The sequence below is a fragment of the Salmo salar genome, chromosome 22 (assembly GCF_965601325.2).
Source record: "Salmo salar chromosome 22, fSalSal1, whole genome shotgun sequence".
NCBI classification, from domain to species: Eukaryota; Metazoa; Chordata; class Actinopteri; order Salmoniformes; family Salmonidae; genus Salmo; species Salmo salar.
The window spans coordinates 36,484,578-36,499,734 of NC_138312.1; the positions used below are offsets into that span (position 1 = coordinate 36,484,578).

The following is a 15,157-nucleotide window of genomic DNA, read 5'->3' on the forward strand; positions in this document are numbered from 1 at the left end:
AATATATGGTGAAGTCCCAAATGGCACCCTATTCACTAAATAGTGTACTACTTTTGACCAGGACCAATAGCCGGGGAATAGGGTACAATTTGGGATGGAGTCATGGACAGAATTTGCCATTTCCAAAACATTGCCCAAGTTCAGTTATTTATTTATATATATGTATTATATTTATACACACTTCAATTATAAATCATCATTGTTCATGTCTGGATGTTTTCTGTGGGGGGGGGAACACCTTCGTCCCAATGGTATATTATGGCTCATGTTATTCTTATGTTTTTTGTTTTGTTTTACGATTGTGGATATTAGCGAAAGAAATAGTAATACACGTGCATTGCATTGGTTCGTATCGGCAGTTTGAGTTATAGCTGCTTACCAAGAAAACATTATGCATAAGTAGGATTGGATAGTCTTTCCATTGAGTCTTTTCCACTTTGATTTTACAGGGAAAATTAACAAAACTTACTGTTTTAAAAACATCCCTTCTATTCAAGATCTGTGCTAGTGCTGACGTCCCATTCAACCTCAGCAGTGACACAGCTCTATGAAAATCAGGATGTGCGATAAAGTGCAAAGGGCATCTATCCATCCGTTTGTCCAAAGATGGCGAACGTGGTGCTCGAGTTCAAGGCTTCTGCTGGAGATTCGGAGCCCCAAAATCGCCCGGTCCTCATTGTCGGTCAACTGAATAACTTGGCGCAAACAAACTGGACCCAGGTCAAGGGGAAATTGCAGCCAGCTGTCAGCGAAAAGGTGAGTTAATAAAAAGTCAGGGCTGCTCGTGCTAGAGCTCCCTGGCAAGCACTCACTTGTCAACTGGCGCTGACTTTGCAAGCTAGATAGTGTCAATAAAAATGTTCTAGTTAGCTAACTAGTTAAATATTAAATATAAAAAATGCTTAATTTTACTCTTGGTATTCTGTGAAATAGTTCAATGGGCCTTGCATAGTTCCTTGGATTGAATCTGACAATGCTAACAAAGTTAGCTAAATGTTTGCTAGCTAAATTAGCTATCATAAATCAAGTCATGCTAGCTTAGCTTTTAACATGCCATCTCCATTCGCCAACCACATTGACTCGCTACTTGTTCCCTGACAATATTTTATTGTCCTTTAATTCTTAATTTCAAGACATTCTAATTTACGTCCCCCCCCCCCTATTTTACTTGAAGAAGCCAGCCTGTAGGAAAGTCAGTTTTACTGGATTAGCTAGTTAAATTATCATGTTTCAAGTTGCATGTGCCCGACTAACCTAGCTATTGCTCCTCGTGACTACTTGATGTTTGGTTCAGCCAGCTGCATGTGGAGTCAGACCAATTCTGATCTTTTGCCACTATTAGTCTTTTGACCAATCAGATCTTTTGCCATTAATTGGGGAAAAAGATTAGAATTTGGCTGCCTGTGTAAACGCAGCCTTTGATCACTATTTGGTTTTATGCTTTGCTAAGATCTTATCACTGTTTGACAGCAGAGTGTGTGCAACTTGCAGTTAAATTGTTTAACAATTTACCACATTGTCAGACAACTTATGTCATATGCTTTCACAAGTCTTACTGTATTCAGTGCCATTCAGAATCGGTGCCAGCGCTTATGTGATCATCATAATATAGCACTGACAGTGACAATAATTTGCTAACAAAGTGAAAACGTATTAATTTTTTTATCCAGGTCTGGCAGGCGGCTCTCACTGCTCTGAACCCTAACCCTACTGACAGCTGCCCTCTGTACTTGAGCCATGCAGCTGTGGCAGCCCTGCCCTCACGGGTTAGCAGACACAACAGCCCTTCCTCTGCCCACTTCCTTTCCCGTCTGGTCCGTACCTGCCTGCCTGGAGGGACAAGCCGCTGCATCCTGGTCAGTCAGTTCACTGCACTGGGATTAAAGACTAATTCGGAGCTATACCGACCTGGGCCGGTTTCCCAAACACATTAAGCCTAGTCCTGGATTTAAATGCACTTTCATTGGAAGTTGTCCATTGAGAATAGTTTTTAGTCCAGGACTAGGCATAATCTGTGGTGGGAAACATGCCCGTGGAGTTTAAGGTGATGCTGACCTTATCTGCCGTGATGTGTCAGACACCAGACATTTATTATTCGATCTTTAGTGATAATGTGACCGTTAAGCCATAGATGGGCCCCTACAGCTGTCCGAAGTCTCAAACAAATATAGGTTAGGCCTACATGTGGTTGCATAGTTAAAGTAGGCCTATGCTGTCTTCTTTTGATTTGACTTTTTAGGCAATATGCCAAATTGCATGCTTTGTGATTGACACACTGCATTTTAGGTTGACTGTTATTACAGATTTGTTATCAGACTGTGAAAGTATGTTTGTTCCTGTCTGTCCAGGTGGTGTGTGAGCGGTCTGATGTGTTTGCCTCAGCCTGTGCCATCGCCCGGGCTTTCCCCATATTCTCCCGTCGTTCTGCCTCCTCCCGCAGGACCGAGAAGAAAGAAGTCACTGTGGAGTTCATCACTGTGGGCCAAGACAATGGACCACTGGACCTCACTATACTGCAGGTACCTTTAACTTCTATACTAGTCATTGCCAGAGCCATTGTGGACCTACATCAGCCACTGTTGTTGCTGCCAACCACTGGTTTTGTAAATGACTGACCAAACTGACTCCAAGATCTATATAGAGTGCTTTTATGATGTACTGTTACACCCCTAGAAAATGCACAAGTATTCCTACCGAACCGTTTGGTACGGGAACTCTGTTTGGTCCGCACTGTGAACCTGAATGAATACATAAAGAAATATTTATAAAAACCACCTGGCCTATAGGCTATGCCTCTTGAGTAAATCTGAGCTGAAAAAACATTGTAGGTTATTCCATTAAAACCACTACAGTGCTCGACATTAAGATTTGTCCGCGGCAAGTAAAAAATTTTTTGGGGCCAAGCCGATTTATAGATTTAAAAAATAACTATCAAACAATTACGCTACTCCGATCAGAATTGAATCAGTGTCCTCCGGATGCAATGTTTTGCTCATCCCAATCTCTGTAGTGCACATCGGAGTTTAATTATTGTAGGCCTGCGTTGACAGGCACGAGCGGTCTTTCACTCATGCAGTCACAAGATTGTTTTTTGAGATCAAATTGAGCTGTGTTTGTTGGTATTCATTGCTATCGAGGTATTTGCCCAGTTATAGCTATTGTTTTGTCAGCAATGACAATTCTGTAAAAGTCATGGTGTGTGCATTATCTGCCGAGAGAGAATAACTAGATAGAAAATTAAAAACATATGTTGAAGTTTGGCTGGTTAACTATTTAGCATGCATTAATGCCATTGTCATATCCTAAAGTAACTTTTCACTGGCACTCGTGTATAACCGCAAATGGCCAACACGCAGTTGATGTGTGTTGGCCCGAGTAACCTAACTTAACCTCTACACAAATGCAGATTCCTATGTATAGCTGACACTAACAATGCTCAAAAAACAATTTTATAGGGCCTCACATTGTTTCATGACCTATTCCTGGGTTAGTTTAGCATATTTTGCTAAAACAAAAATGAACTACAGTAACTATTGGCATTAGGATTAGGCGGTATACCATATACCAGGTATTTGGAAAAAGCCAAAAAATAAACAAACTTTTAATAAATATGCATATTTGTAAATACCTGCAGTGAACTTGTGCAATATGTTAGGAGATAAATAACAGTGCTTTCTTCATTTCAGCTGTCACCTTATTAATGAAGCCAGATCTAGTTACAGTATGGAATTCAAAACGTAATGTTTGCCTGTTAGATACAAATGTTAACTGTCTAAAATGTGCTACATGCTCTGCAGTTTTGCATTTGGTTTGCAAATTTAGTAGCTAGTTAGCCATCTAGCTAAGTGGTTAGCGTCTTCCCAAATCAAGCATTTTCTTGGTAACAACAGGGAATCTCCTCATGGACCAAGAGCCTCGCTAGCTAATATTTGTTTTGTGCTTGCAGCAAACTGTGAGTAGTGTTTTTTTAGTTACTTGTTTAGCTCATAAACTGTACAAAATGTTTGCAATGCGCTCGTTAGCATTTAGTTAGCTTTCTCTATGGGGTTTTAAATGTACTTGTTACTCTGGAAACCGAAGGTTAGCAATGCTATCAGTGGGGATTTGAAAACATTGACGGTTGTTTCTGAATATCCCGGTATGGCACAAGGTCAGTATGAAGGAATGACGGTATGGATACTGCCCAAGCCTAATTGGCATTTAATCTTCCTCCTGTACCGAACCATGACCCCAAAACTGCAATACATACCTGAAATGTAGGTTTAGCAAACGGTTACACACCTTGCATTTTCTGAACAAATGTCCCATGTGTTATTATGACTAGAGGAAGACCGATTATGATTTTCCAACACCGATACCGATTATTGGAGGACCAAAAAAAGCCAATACCGATTTAATCGGATGTATATAAAATGACAATTACAACAATACTGAATGAACACTCTTATTTTAACTTAAAATAATACATAAATAAAATCTATTTAGTCTCAAATAAATAATGAAACGTGCTCAATTTGGCTTAAATAATGCAAAAACAGTGTTGGAGAAGAAGGTAAAAGTGCAATATGTGCCATGTAAAAAAAAGCTAACGTTTAAGTTCCTTGTTCAGAACATGAGAACATATGAAAGCTGGTGGTTTCTTTTAACATGAGTCTTCAATATTCCCAGGTAAGAAGTTTTAGGTTGTAGTTATTATAGGACTATTTCTCTCTATACCATTTGTATTTCATAGACCTTTGACTATTAGATGTTCTTATAGGCACTATAGTATTGCCAGCCTAATCTCGGGAATTGATAAACAGCTCTGTGCTTCAAGTATTGCGAAAATCTGCTGGCAAACAGAGGAAAGTGCGGTTTGAATGAATGCTTACGAGCCTGCTGCTGCCTACCACCGCTCAGTCAGACTGCTCTATCAAATCATAGACTTAATTATAATATAATAAGCACACAGAAATACGAGCCTTGGGTCATTAATATGGTCAAATACGCAAACTATCATTTCGAAAACAAAACTTTTATTCTTTAAGTGAAATACGGAACCGTTCCATATTTTATCGAACGGGTGGCAACCGTAAGTCTAAATATTCCTGTTACATTGCACAACCTTCAATGTTATGTCATAATTATGTACAATTCTGGCAAATTAATTCGCAACAAGCCAGGCGGCCCAAATTGCTGCATATACCCTGACTGCTTACGCTGAACGCAAGAGAAGTGACAATTTCAGGCACCGCATTGATTATATGCAACGCAGGACAAGCTAGTTAATCTAGTAATATCATCAACCATGTGTAGTCAACTAGTGATTATGTGAAGATTGATTGATTGTTTTTTATAAGATAAGGTTAATGCTAGCTAGCCACTTACCATGGCTCCTTGCTGCCCGCACTCGTGTAACAGGTGGTCAGCCTGCCACGCAGTCGCCTCATGGATTGCAATGTAATCGGTCATAATCGGCGTCCAAAAATGCCGATTACCAATTGTTATGAAAACTTGAAATAGGCCCTAATTAATCGGCCATTCCGATTAATTGGTCGACCGCAAATTCTGGCTGTGGTGGTATGTACAGTGTGTTTCGGAAAGTATTCAGACCCCTTCCCTTATTCTAAAATTGATTAAATACATGTTTTTCATCAGTCTACACACGTTACCCCATAATGATGATGCAAAAACAGGTTTTTAGACATTTTTGCAAATTTCTTAAAAATAAAAAACAGATACCTTATTTAAGTGTGCAGACCCTTTTGATATGAGACTTGAAATTGAGCTCAGGTGCGTCCTCTTTCCATTAATCATTAACTTGGAGTGCACCTGTGGTAAATTCTATTGATTGGACATGATTTGGAAAGGCACACACCTGTCTATATAAGGTCCTACAGTTGACAGTGCAAGTCAGAGCAAAAAACAAGCCATGGGGTTGAAGGAATTGTCCGTAGAGCTCCAAGACAGGATTGTGTTGTGGCACAGATCTGGGGAAGGTTACCAAAAAATGTCTGCAGCATTGAAGGTCCCCATGAACACAGTGGCCTACTTTCTTAAATGGAACAAGTTTGGGACCTCTAAAACTCTTCCTTGAGCTGGCCACCCGGCCAAACTGAGCAATCGAGGGGAAAGGGCTTGGTCAGGGAGGTGACCGAGGGTGGTCACTATGACAGAGCACCAGAGTTCCTCTGGAGATGGTTGTCCTTCTGGAAGGTTCTCCCATCTCTGCAGCACTCCACCAAGCAGGCCTTTATGGTAGAGTGGCCAGACAGAAGCCACTCCTCAGTAAAAGGCACATGACAGCCCGCTTGGAGTTTTCCAAAAAGCACCTAAAGGAGTCTCAGACCATGAGAAACAAGATTCTCTGGTCTGATAATCAAGATTGAACACTTTGGCCTGAATGCCAAGCGTCACGTCTGGAGGAAACCTGGCACCATCCCTATGGTAAAGTATGGTGGTGGCAGCATTGTGCTGTGGGGATGTTTTTCAGCGGCAGGGACTGGGAGATTCGTCAGGTTTGAGGGAAAGATGAACGGAGCAAAGTAAACAGAGATCCTTGATGAAAACCTGCTCCAGAGCGCTCAGGACCTCAGACTGGGGTATAGGTTCACTTTCCAACAGGACAAGGACCCTAAGCACACAGCCAAGACAACGCAGGAGTGGCTTCGGGACAAGTCTCTGAATGTCCTTGAGTGGCCCAGCCAGAGCCGGACTTGAACCTGATCGAACATCTCTGGAGAGACCTGAATATAGCTGTGCAACAACGCTCCCATCAAACCTGACAGGGCTTGAGAGGATCTTCAGAGAAGAATGGGGTTAACTCCCCAAATACAGGTGTGCTAAGCTTGTAGCGTCATACCCAAGAAGACTTGAGGCTGTTGAAGCACCTTTGGCAGCAATTACAAAGTACTGAGTAAAGAGTCTGAGTACTTATGTAGATGTGATGTTTTATTTGTAATTTATTTGCAAAAAATTCTGAACCTGTTTTCGCTTTGCCATTATGGGGTATTGTGTGTAGATTGAGGGGGGGATTTATTTTCTAATGAGGCTGTAACCTAACAGTGGTCTGCACTGTACATGCATAAATGTAAATCTAGAGTACATGTTTGCATGGTTGTAAGTCTCTCTGGATAAGAGCGTCTGCTAAATGATATAAAGTAATTTATGCTTTGGCTCTTGCCAGTGTCTTGCCAATGCTGCTGATGGAGTGAGACTGGCAGCACGGATTGTGGACACACCGTGCAATGAGATGAATACGGATCACTTCTTGGAGGCAAGTGATATCCTAATGTAGTTATCGACTGCGTCCCAAATGGCACCCTATTCCCTACATAGGGCACTGCTTTTTAGCCCTATGGGCTTTGCTCAAAGTAGTGCACTATATAGGGTTTAGGGTGCCATTTGGGATGCTACCATCATAAAGCAATAGCACCCAAGTAATGGACGATTGACAGTGACTTAAAACAACTTAATTAAACAATTTTTTTTTTTTGACTGCGTATGCCTTTTTGTCTTCAGGAGATAAAGGCAGTGGGGACTGAACTGGGCATTTCTCCTGTTATCATTCGAGGAGAGGAACTGAAGCAGAAAGGATTTGGAGGTAGTGTATCAGGACAGGAGGGTCTTGGCTAAGTGTTATGCTGATCTGTTATGCTTCTATGTTTTGGGACCAGATTATGTGAGTTTGCTAAATATTTTAATGAACTGATAAAACACACCGGTGCAGAATCAAGGTGACTTACAAAGCTGAGGAGGGCCAAGAGCAAGAGAGGGAGTGTGTTGTAGTGTCCACAACTAGTCATCGTGGAATCTGAAAAGACCCGTATCCCGAAAGCATGATGGTCTACTACGTGCACATGCTAAAAGAAAGGAATGAGGTGGGTAGCTAACTGTCATTGTAGAAAAGTATTTATAAACAAAAAATCTGATCTCTTAATTTTCATTCTAATGTCTATACAATAGGCTATCATTGATTTTGGCACAATAGGCCTGACATATTACCTCTTTAAAGGAGCTTTCTGTTTTGATAGGGTTATCAAAAATGTCAGACCTACCTATAGAAAAAAAGAAAAACAACACTGCCTCCCTGCCTCCCTGGCAAGAGTGGCCCGAAGGGTGTTTAGCATCCCCAGTGGGGGTATTCTCTGCTGCTGGCCTGCTCTGCAGGCACCATCACATGAGCCTGAAGCCACACTCTGGCCAAACTCGTGTTTCTAAAAGTGAATTCAAAGGCACTAATAATTAATTAGATTTGAATTATAATTAAGTCACAGCCTTTATGCACAATTTATAGACTAATGACTTAATACAACAAAATGTTTAAATGCTGAGCGCTTAATGTTCCTGTCAGCCTAGTGTGTCGACACTCGCAAATGCTTCACAATTTATTTATTTGTAGGCTATAGCCTTGAAATAATAGGCTAATAATATAGCCTAAATAATTCATTTAGGCTACCCATCTGGTTCCTGACCTATTTAAAGTGTTTATATGCAGTTTAATGTGACATCTAGCCTATTTGAAATTGTGAATGCTTTTAGTCGCCTTTTCATGTTTATTAAAATACTTTATATAAAAATCATATGGTTTGGTTTCAATACCTCAAAACCAAGTAGTCACAAAAATAGATGGGTGTTGGTTAAATGATGATTTTTAAGGAATGGAGCGAATTTGGAGTGTCAGTTTATCCTGTGAGTGAGGAGCGTTTTTTAGCGGAACGGTTAGAAAGAATTTGGTACGCCAAAGCAACTCTGCTCTCATACTCTAATTGGGACTCAAATCTGTTTGGTGCTTTGCTTCCCATCACACAAACTGTGTGGGCCAGTTTAGAAAAAGGTATTTTCAAACTGGCTGCACTTTAAAAAATATATATGTTTTATTTGTTTTAATCATATGTATGATGACCACACGCTTTCTTCCACTTCCCTTTTGGAGTTTTTGGGGGGTTAGTCCTCCTCTCCTTTTGTCTTTGAATGTGCAATGTTTCTATTCTGATGTATTACTTTTTCAGTAAAACTAGCTAATTAATGGGACCCAAAATATTTAGGCCAAAAGTAATGTCAAATTAGTTTTCCCACATTGGACTAAAGCTTGTATTTTAGTTTGTTGTCATGTGATGCAGATACACTCATGGTTGTTTTTCCCTGGTAACTCAATTTTAGTTTGTGGTTATCAACTCAATCACTTTGGACTGTTTGGGCCCTCAGGGATCTATGGAGTGGGCAAGGCAGCGGTGAACCCCCCTGCTCTGGCAGTCCTGAGTCACAAACCAGATGGTGCCACCCAGACTATTGCATGGGTGGGCAAGGGAATCGTTTACGACACTGGAGGCCTCAGCATCAAGGGAAAGGTAAAGGCGAGCATGAGGCTTGTCAGTTGGGCTGCATCCCAAATAGCACCATGTTCCCTATAGTGCAGTACTTTTGAACAGAACCCTACGGGCCCTTGTCTAAAGTGGTGTACTATAAAGGGAATGGGGTGCCATTTGGAACAGGTCCTTGATGTGATCATTCTGTCTTTTGTATAATTAAATGGATATTTAACAGTAGCCCGCTAAATAAGTATTCAGTTACAATGTTGTAAAGGATGCATGTGCTTTTTTCCCCCCACATCAAGACCAACATGCCTGGGATGAAGAGAGACTGTGGTGGGGCAGCAGCCATTTTAGGAGCTTTCAAAGCTACTGTCAAACAGGTGAGATCTACCTACTACACCTGGATAATCTTTCAAATCAACCTCTTATTTTGCAACATAAGGTCATGTTTGGAGACACGCTATGGGATTGTATTGAGCGTTTGAAAAGTTGTGTGCAGACCTTTTTTGAAATGCATGTCTTTTTTTCAGGGCTTCAAAGACAATCTCCATGCCGTATTCTGCCTGGCAGAGAATGCAGTCGGACCCGCTGCAACACGGCCAGATGACATCCACACACTCTACTCTGGAAAGTGAGTACCCTCCTAAATGTTGGATTAATTTAAACCAGTTAGGCAAAGTAATGGGAAACAGGCTAATACAATGGCAACCTGATGGAGGAAAGTAGGGTTTTTCCTTCTGATGGGCTTTGTGTGGGAAAGACACAATTGGCTGATATTTGACCAAGGATCCATTATTACGATGCTGGCTTAGTATGTGGTATGAAGTCTTTTCTGTTCTCTTTTTGCTGCCTTTCTGATGAAGGACCGTGGAGATCAACAACACTGATGCCGAGGGCAGGCTGGTGCTGTCTGATGGTGTGGTGTATGCCAGCAAGGACCTCTCTGCTGACATCATCCTGGATATGGCCACCCTGACAGGGGCACAGGTGTGTGACTGGCAGGCTCTTCTAGGGCCACAGCACTGCATCTTTGGCAACAACACACACCTACATTACTTTGGTGCCCCACAGTTCTTTAATCACGTATTGTCATTGTGCTTCAAGCAATGGATATAGTTTTGCCCTTATAGAATAGATTTAAGCCTCTAGGCATTTGATATATTTGTATTTCTATAATATTTGGTCGGAACATTATTTTCAGAAGTAGTGGTTAGGTAATAAATGTTAGATAAAAAAACATGAGTTGGCGCACACCCAGAAAAATGTGTTTGTGTGGAGATGCTGACTAATGGCGAATAATAGTTTATAGGTAACAAATGTTAGCACAAGGTAGTCGCACCACCATGTACATTGTTGAAACCCTCATAAAAGCCGGTCAGGGCTGTTTAACAGTCACTGCACTTTGGTCAGAGCCATATATAGGCTGAAATGAACATGTGCAAGGGTCAACAGGGCTCGTGACAGACTTAATTATACCCAGTACCCTGAAAGTTTTTTCATTTTGCTGATCTTCGCCCTAACTGAAATTTGTGGGCTACAGCTAAAACTCGCCACATTTCTGAGGAACTCAAAACAACGTATCAAGGTTGTCTCACACAAGTGGATGGTGTGTTTGTGTCAAACAAAATCATTAGGCCTAAATATTTCCTTATAACAGTTGTTCTAACTCAAAACACAGCTTGTGCTGACTGATAAAGCCACATCATGTGGTAACCCTCATGATGCACTGATGAGCTCATTCTGAAAGTCACATGCACCACACAGTATTAGTTTGGCTACCCAGTGAAGTAGTTATCTTGTGAAATGTTAGAGGTCTGATGCACAAAAACAAAGCTGGTTTTCGTTGCTGACCATCATAAGCGTTCGGTGAATTTGTACTCAATACACACATCATTGAAATTCTTATTACCACCTTTCACTTTAGTTCATTACCATAGTTCCTGTATAACAAATTACTACATAAGTATATGTTTCAAACAATGGTTTCATTTGTCTCTTTCCTAGGGGATCTCCACAGGGAAGTACCATTGTGCTGTGATGACCAACAGTGAGCAGTGGGAGATGGCATGTGTGAGTGCAGGCCGCAGCAGCGGAGACCTGGCTCACCCACTGGTCTACTGCCCAGAGCTGCACTTCAGTGAGTTCACCTCAGCCGTGGCAGACATGAAGAACTCTGTGGCTGTGAGTGGCACAACTACTCTTCTCTCTGCTGTATGCCCAGTCTACCAGGTCCTAATTCTGGATCGGAGTACAATCAAGTAGCTCCGTACAAGGAGTTAATGCTTCTACAGCCTATCATGATTGTTGTTAATTTTCCTTCACCCTATTATATATTTTCTGCTAAATGACTAAAATGTAAATGTATCCCTTTTCTGTGTGTGTGAAAGGACCGGGAGAATGCTACGAGCTCCTGTGCCGGCCTCTTCATCGGCTCTCACCTGGGTTTCGACTGGCCTGGGGTCTGGGTCCATGTGGACATAGCCTCCCCCGTCCATGCTGTGAGTGACTGGATATTTGGGTTTAGTGGGGGTGTTTTCCTGGACACTGATTTAAGCCTAGAATCCCCACTGAAAATGCTTTTTAGTTCATGATTAGGCTTAATGTGTCCAGGAAACCCCTTTTTTATTAAATCTTTTGGAAGTATAGACAATCTATTAAAGCCATTTCAGCCACTCCCATATCTTGACAGACTCAAATAAACAAGTCTCTTTAGAAAAAGTGTGCTTTAACCTGCTTCAGCCCAGCTCAAAGAAATGGGGAACAAAAGGATCATCCTCTGTATACCTTATCTATCTAGTGCTTGCAGATCAGTGAAAAAACAAATGTGAAAGCGCTAATGGAGGGGGGCTGGGAACAAAAATAGATTTGAGTCATGGTGTAACCTGTTCTGTCTTTCTCTTCCTTCCTCTCTGCAGGGGGAGCGTGCTACCGGCTTCGGCGTGGCTCTGCTCATGGCTCTGTTCGGCCAGGCTTCCGATGACCCCATGCTCAACCAGGTGTCTCCTCTGGGGGCGGCCAGAATGAATGCTGCGTCTGGGGACCCGGTGGCGCGCGACAGCAAAAGGCGGAGACTGGTGTAAAACCTCTAAGCAGCCACCTCTGGACGACTCTGCCTCACCAACTCCAGACCCACACACCTCCCCTCTTTACACTGACAGGCACTGTTCACCTAGAAAGCATTTCCAATCGTCAATTCTTAGTCTACTTCTTCACTATGCAGTGAATACAATGTGGGGGAAAAAGAGCAGGTGGCTAGAATTTCTCTCAGATTTGTTTGTGTTGTATTTAATTGACTGTCTTTGATTCTTTGTCACACACAGAATTGGGAGGAATTATGAATATGCAAATGTTTATAGCATGTTGTAGAAATAAAGGTTTTGCTGTCCTTGAATAAATTACAAGAGCATTATCACAATTTCTGAAAATTCTCCATAGCTGTAATGAAATCAAAATACAGTCTGAAATTGACTGTTAAAGTAACTGAATGAGGTATGTGTGCTAAGTGATTGTTTCCTTTTTCAATGTGTGTCTTGAGTAAATTCGCTAGGCGAACACATATTTTGGTTTGCGGCCATAGCTTATGCAGTGTTGCCAAACTTGTCTTTATGGACATTGGGAATAACTTGTGAATAATAAAGGTAGATCTTTTGGAATAAAGAATTTGAATAATCTTATCTGCTTTATCTTGTTCCTTGTAAAATGATAACTGCATAAAATAAAATGTTGATAAACTTGCCTGTAACAAATGTGAAATAAATGTATAAGTAGCAAGCAAACCATAAACTATTGATGCAGGTCTTGTGATATGGGGGGTAGTTCAGTGTTAGCAGCCAGGCAACATATTACCAAGATACACTTCCACCACACTCCATCCCCCAGGTGGCAGCACCAACTGGGTCAAGGGCTCTTTGCCAGGAAGCCTGGATAAATCGACAGGTGTGAGTAATCCAGATGATTGGCATTCTGTGACCAGAGGCTTCTTGGCCTGCCAGTTTTTGTTAGTTAACCTATAGTTTATGCTTTCCTCAGTAGTTTTATTTTTGTATATATTTAATTTGGGTTACCACTTTGAACCAACACTAATCTGCTTGGATTGGCCAACTATGGCACTGAGCTATCCCTGGAGCTAAGGTAAGGCTGCTGTCTCCTGGGTATTTGCATTCAACTCCTGGTCGCATAGGCTTACTTCTCACATTTATGCACACATCAAATCAGTTTACAGACCATGTAGTTAGACCCCAACATATTGGGTGGTTTCGTGGGCCGATTAAACCTAATCTTAGATTAAATTTGCACTTCTTAAACTCACTTGAATGAAATGGCATTTCTCAGACATGCCCTAGTTTAGATTGAAAGAGTCTGATTTCCAGAAGGCTAGTAGCAGGTTCAATTTCAGATTAATGGATAGTGGCCCCCAGGTTGGCCTTGGCAATGGAGGGAAATGGATTACCTGGACTTTCAATGATCGAAGAGTACCACCAAGAACAGACAGAAGGGCGGTTATCGACAGGAACAACCCACTGAATGATTTAGATTAAATCAATTTTCCATGACCGTTTCTGTATGTACAAAGTAAATGCAGCGGAGATCATTTGTTTGCTTGACCCAAGGCTTTCATCTGACTCTCTTAGGGGAAGGCCCATTCCTCCTTCCCTACAAATACTGAGGTTTTTGGCATCTGAAACCTTCATTGTGAAACAGGAGATTTGTGTGGCGTAAGTGAACTGACAGCATGCAGATTAGTCCAGTCTGCACTGCTATATGTGAACTGAAAGACAATCGCATCAAGTTCCCTGCAGCCCACGCCAACTACAAGGTAGAGTTTTATGAATATGGGAACTTGCCTGGAGTCATTGGCTGTATAGATGGACGTCATATTCCCATTAAGTATCCCTCTACTACAGCATATGCTGAGGAGTACAGGAATTGTAAAAACTGGTTCTCATATGTGCAAAGTGTGTGTGTATGTAACAGTATAGCTTCCATCCCTCTCCTTGCCCTGGGCTCGAACCAGGGACCCTCTGCACACATCAACAACAGCCACCCACGAAGCATCGTTACCCATCGCTTCACAAAAGCCGCGGCCCTTACAGAGCAAGGGGAACAACTACTTCAAGGTTTCAGAGCGAGTGACGTCACCGATTGAAATGCTATTAGTGCGCACCACCGCTAACTAGCTAGCCATTTCACATCGGTTACATGTACACTCCCAATTTGCAGTTTTCCAACATTGTTGCACCCTGGAAAGGTACAACTCATGACTCAAGAATTTTCCAAAACTCCTCTTTGTACGCTCAGCTTGAAGGAGGACAACATAGTGAAATCATACTTGGTGACAGTGGGTATGCATAGACCAACTTCTTGTTCACCCCTCTGTTCATGCAATAGGACCTGAGCAACAATGGTACAGCCAAGCTCATATCCACACCAGAGGTGTAGTGGAGCTCATGTTTGGTGTGTTGAAGTCGTTTCCAGTGTCTCAAACACATTGCATTTTGAACCAACATTCTGCATTGTCATAATTGCAACAGCAGTGCTCACAATTGAAGATGAGGATGACCCAAATGTCTCCATGGTTGAGGTAGACAATGACAGAAATGGAATAGCCTGCAGAGATGCAGCACTTCTCACAACAAAGATAGCTCAAATTATTTTAGCAAATAATAGCCATGGATTGGTTAAAACCTGAGGGATGGGGCCTGTAGAAATGGAATAACTCCAGAGATACTGGATATAACGTCAAGATGCTTGTCTCCTCCCTAACAATGCGATTTGTTGTCCCTATAGCGGAACAGCGGCTGTAAACCTCTCCAACCACTCTCAAATTCATAAAACAGACCTATAGATGCAAGGACTGACCATGC

General features: G+C 41.8%; 1 protein-coding gene across 1 annotated transcript; it reads left to right on the forward strand.

The window, feature by feature from the left end:
- Positions 1 to 603: 603 nt before the first annotated feature.
- npepl1 (aminopeptidase like 1) lies at positions 604 to 13,076 on the forward strand. The gene is given in 12 exon segments (NM_001140205.1): positions 604 to 756; positions 1,671 to 1,856; positions 2,349 to 2,519; positions 7,166 to 7,255; positions 7,501 to 7,582; positions 9,187 to 9,329; positions 9,596 to 9,673; positions 9,824 to 9,924; positions 10,157 to 10,280; positions 11,298 to 11,474; positions 11,681 to 11,791; positions 12,209 to 13,076. Coding segments are annotated over 12 exon segments (1,578 nt in total). The 5' UTR covers positions 604 to 606; the 3' UTR covers positions 12,374 to 13,076.
- The last annotated feature ends 2,081 nt before the right edge of the window (positions 13,077 to 15,157 follow it).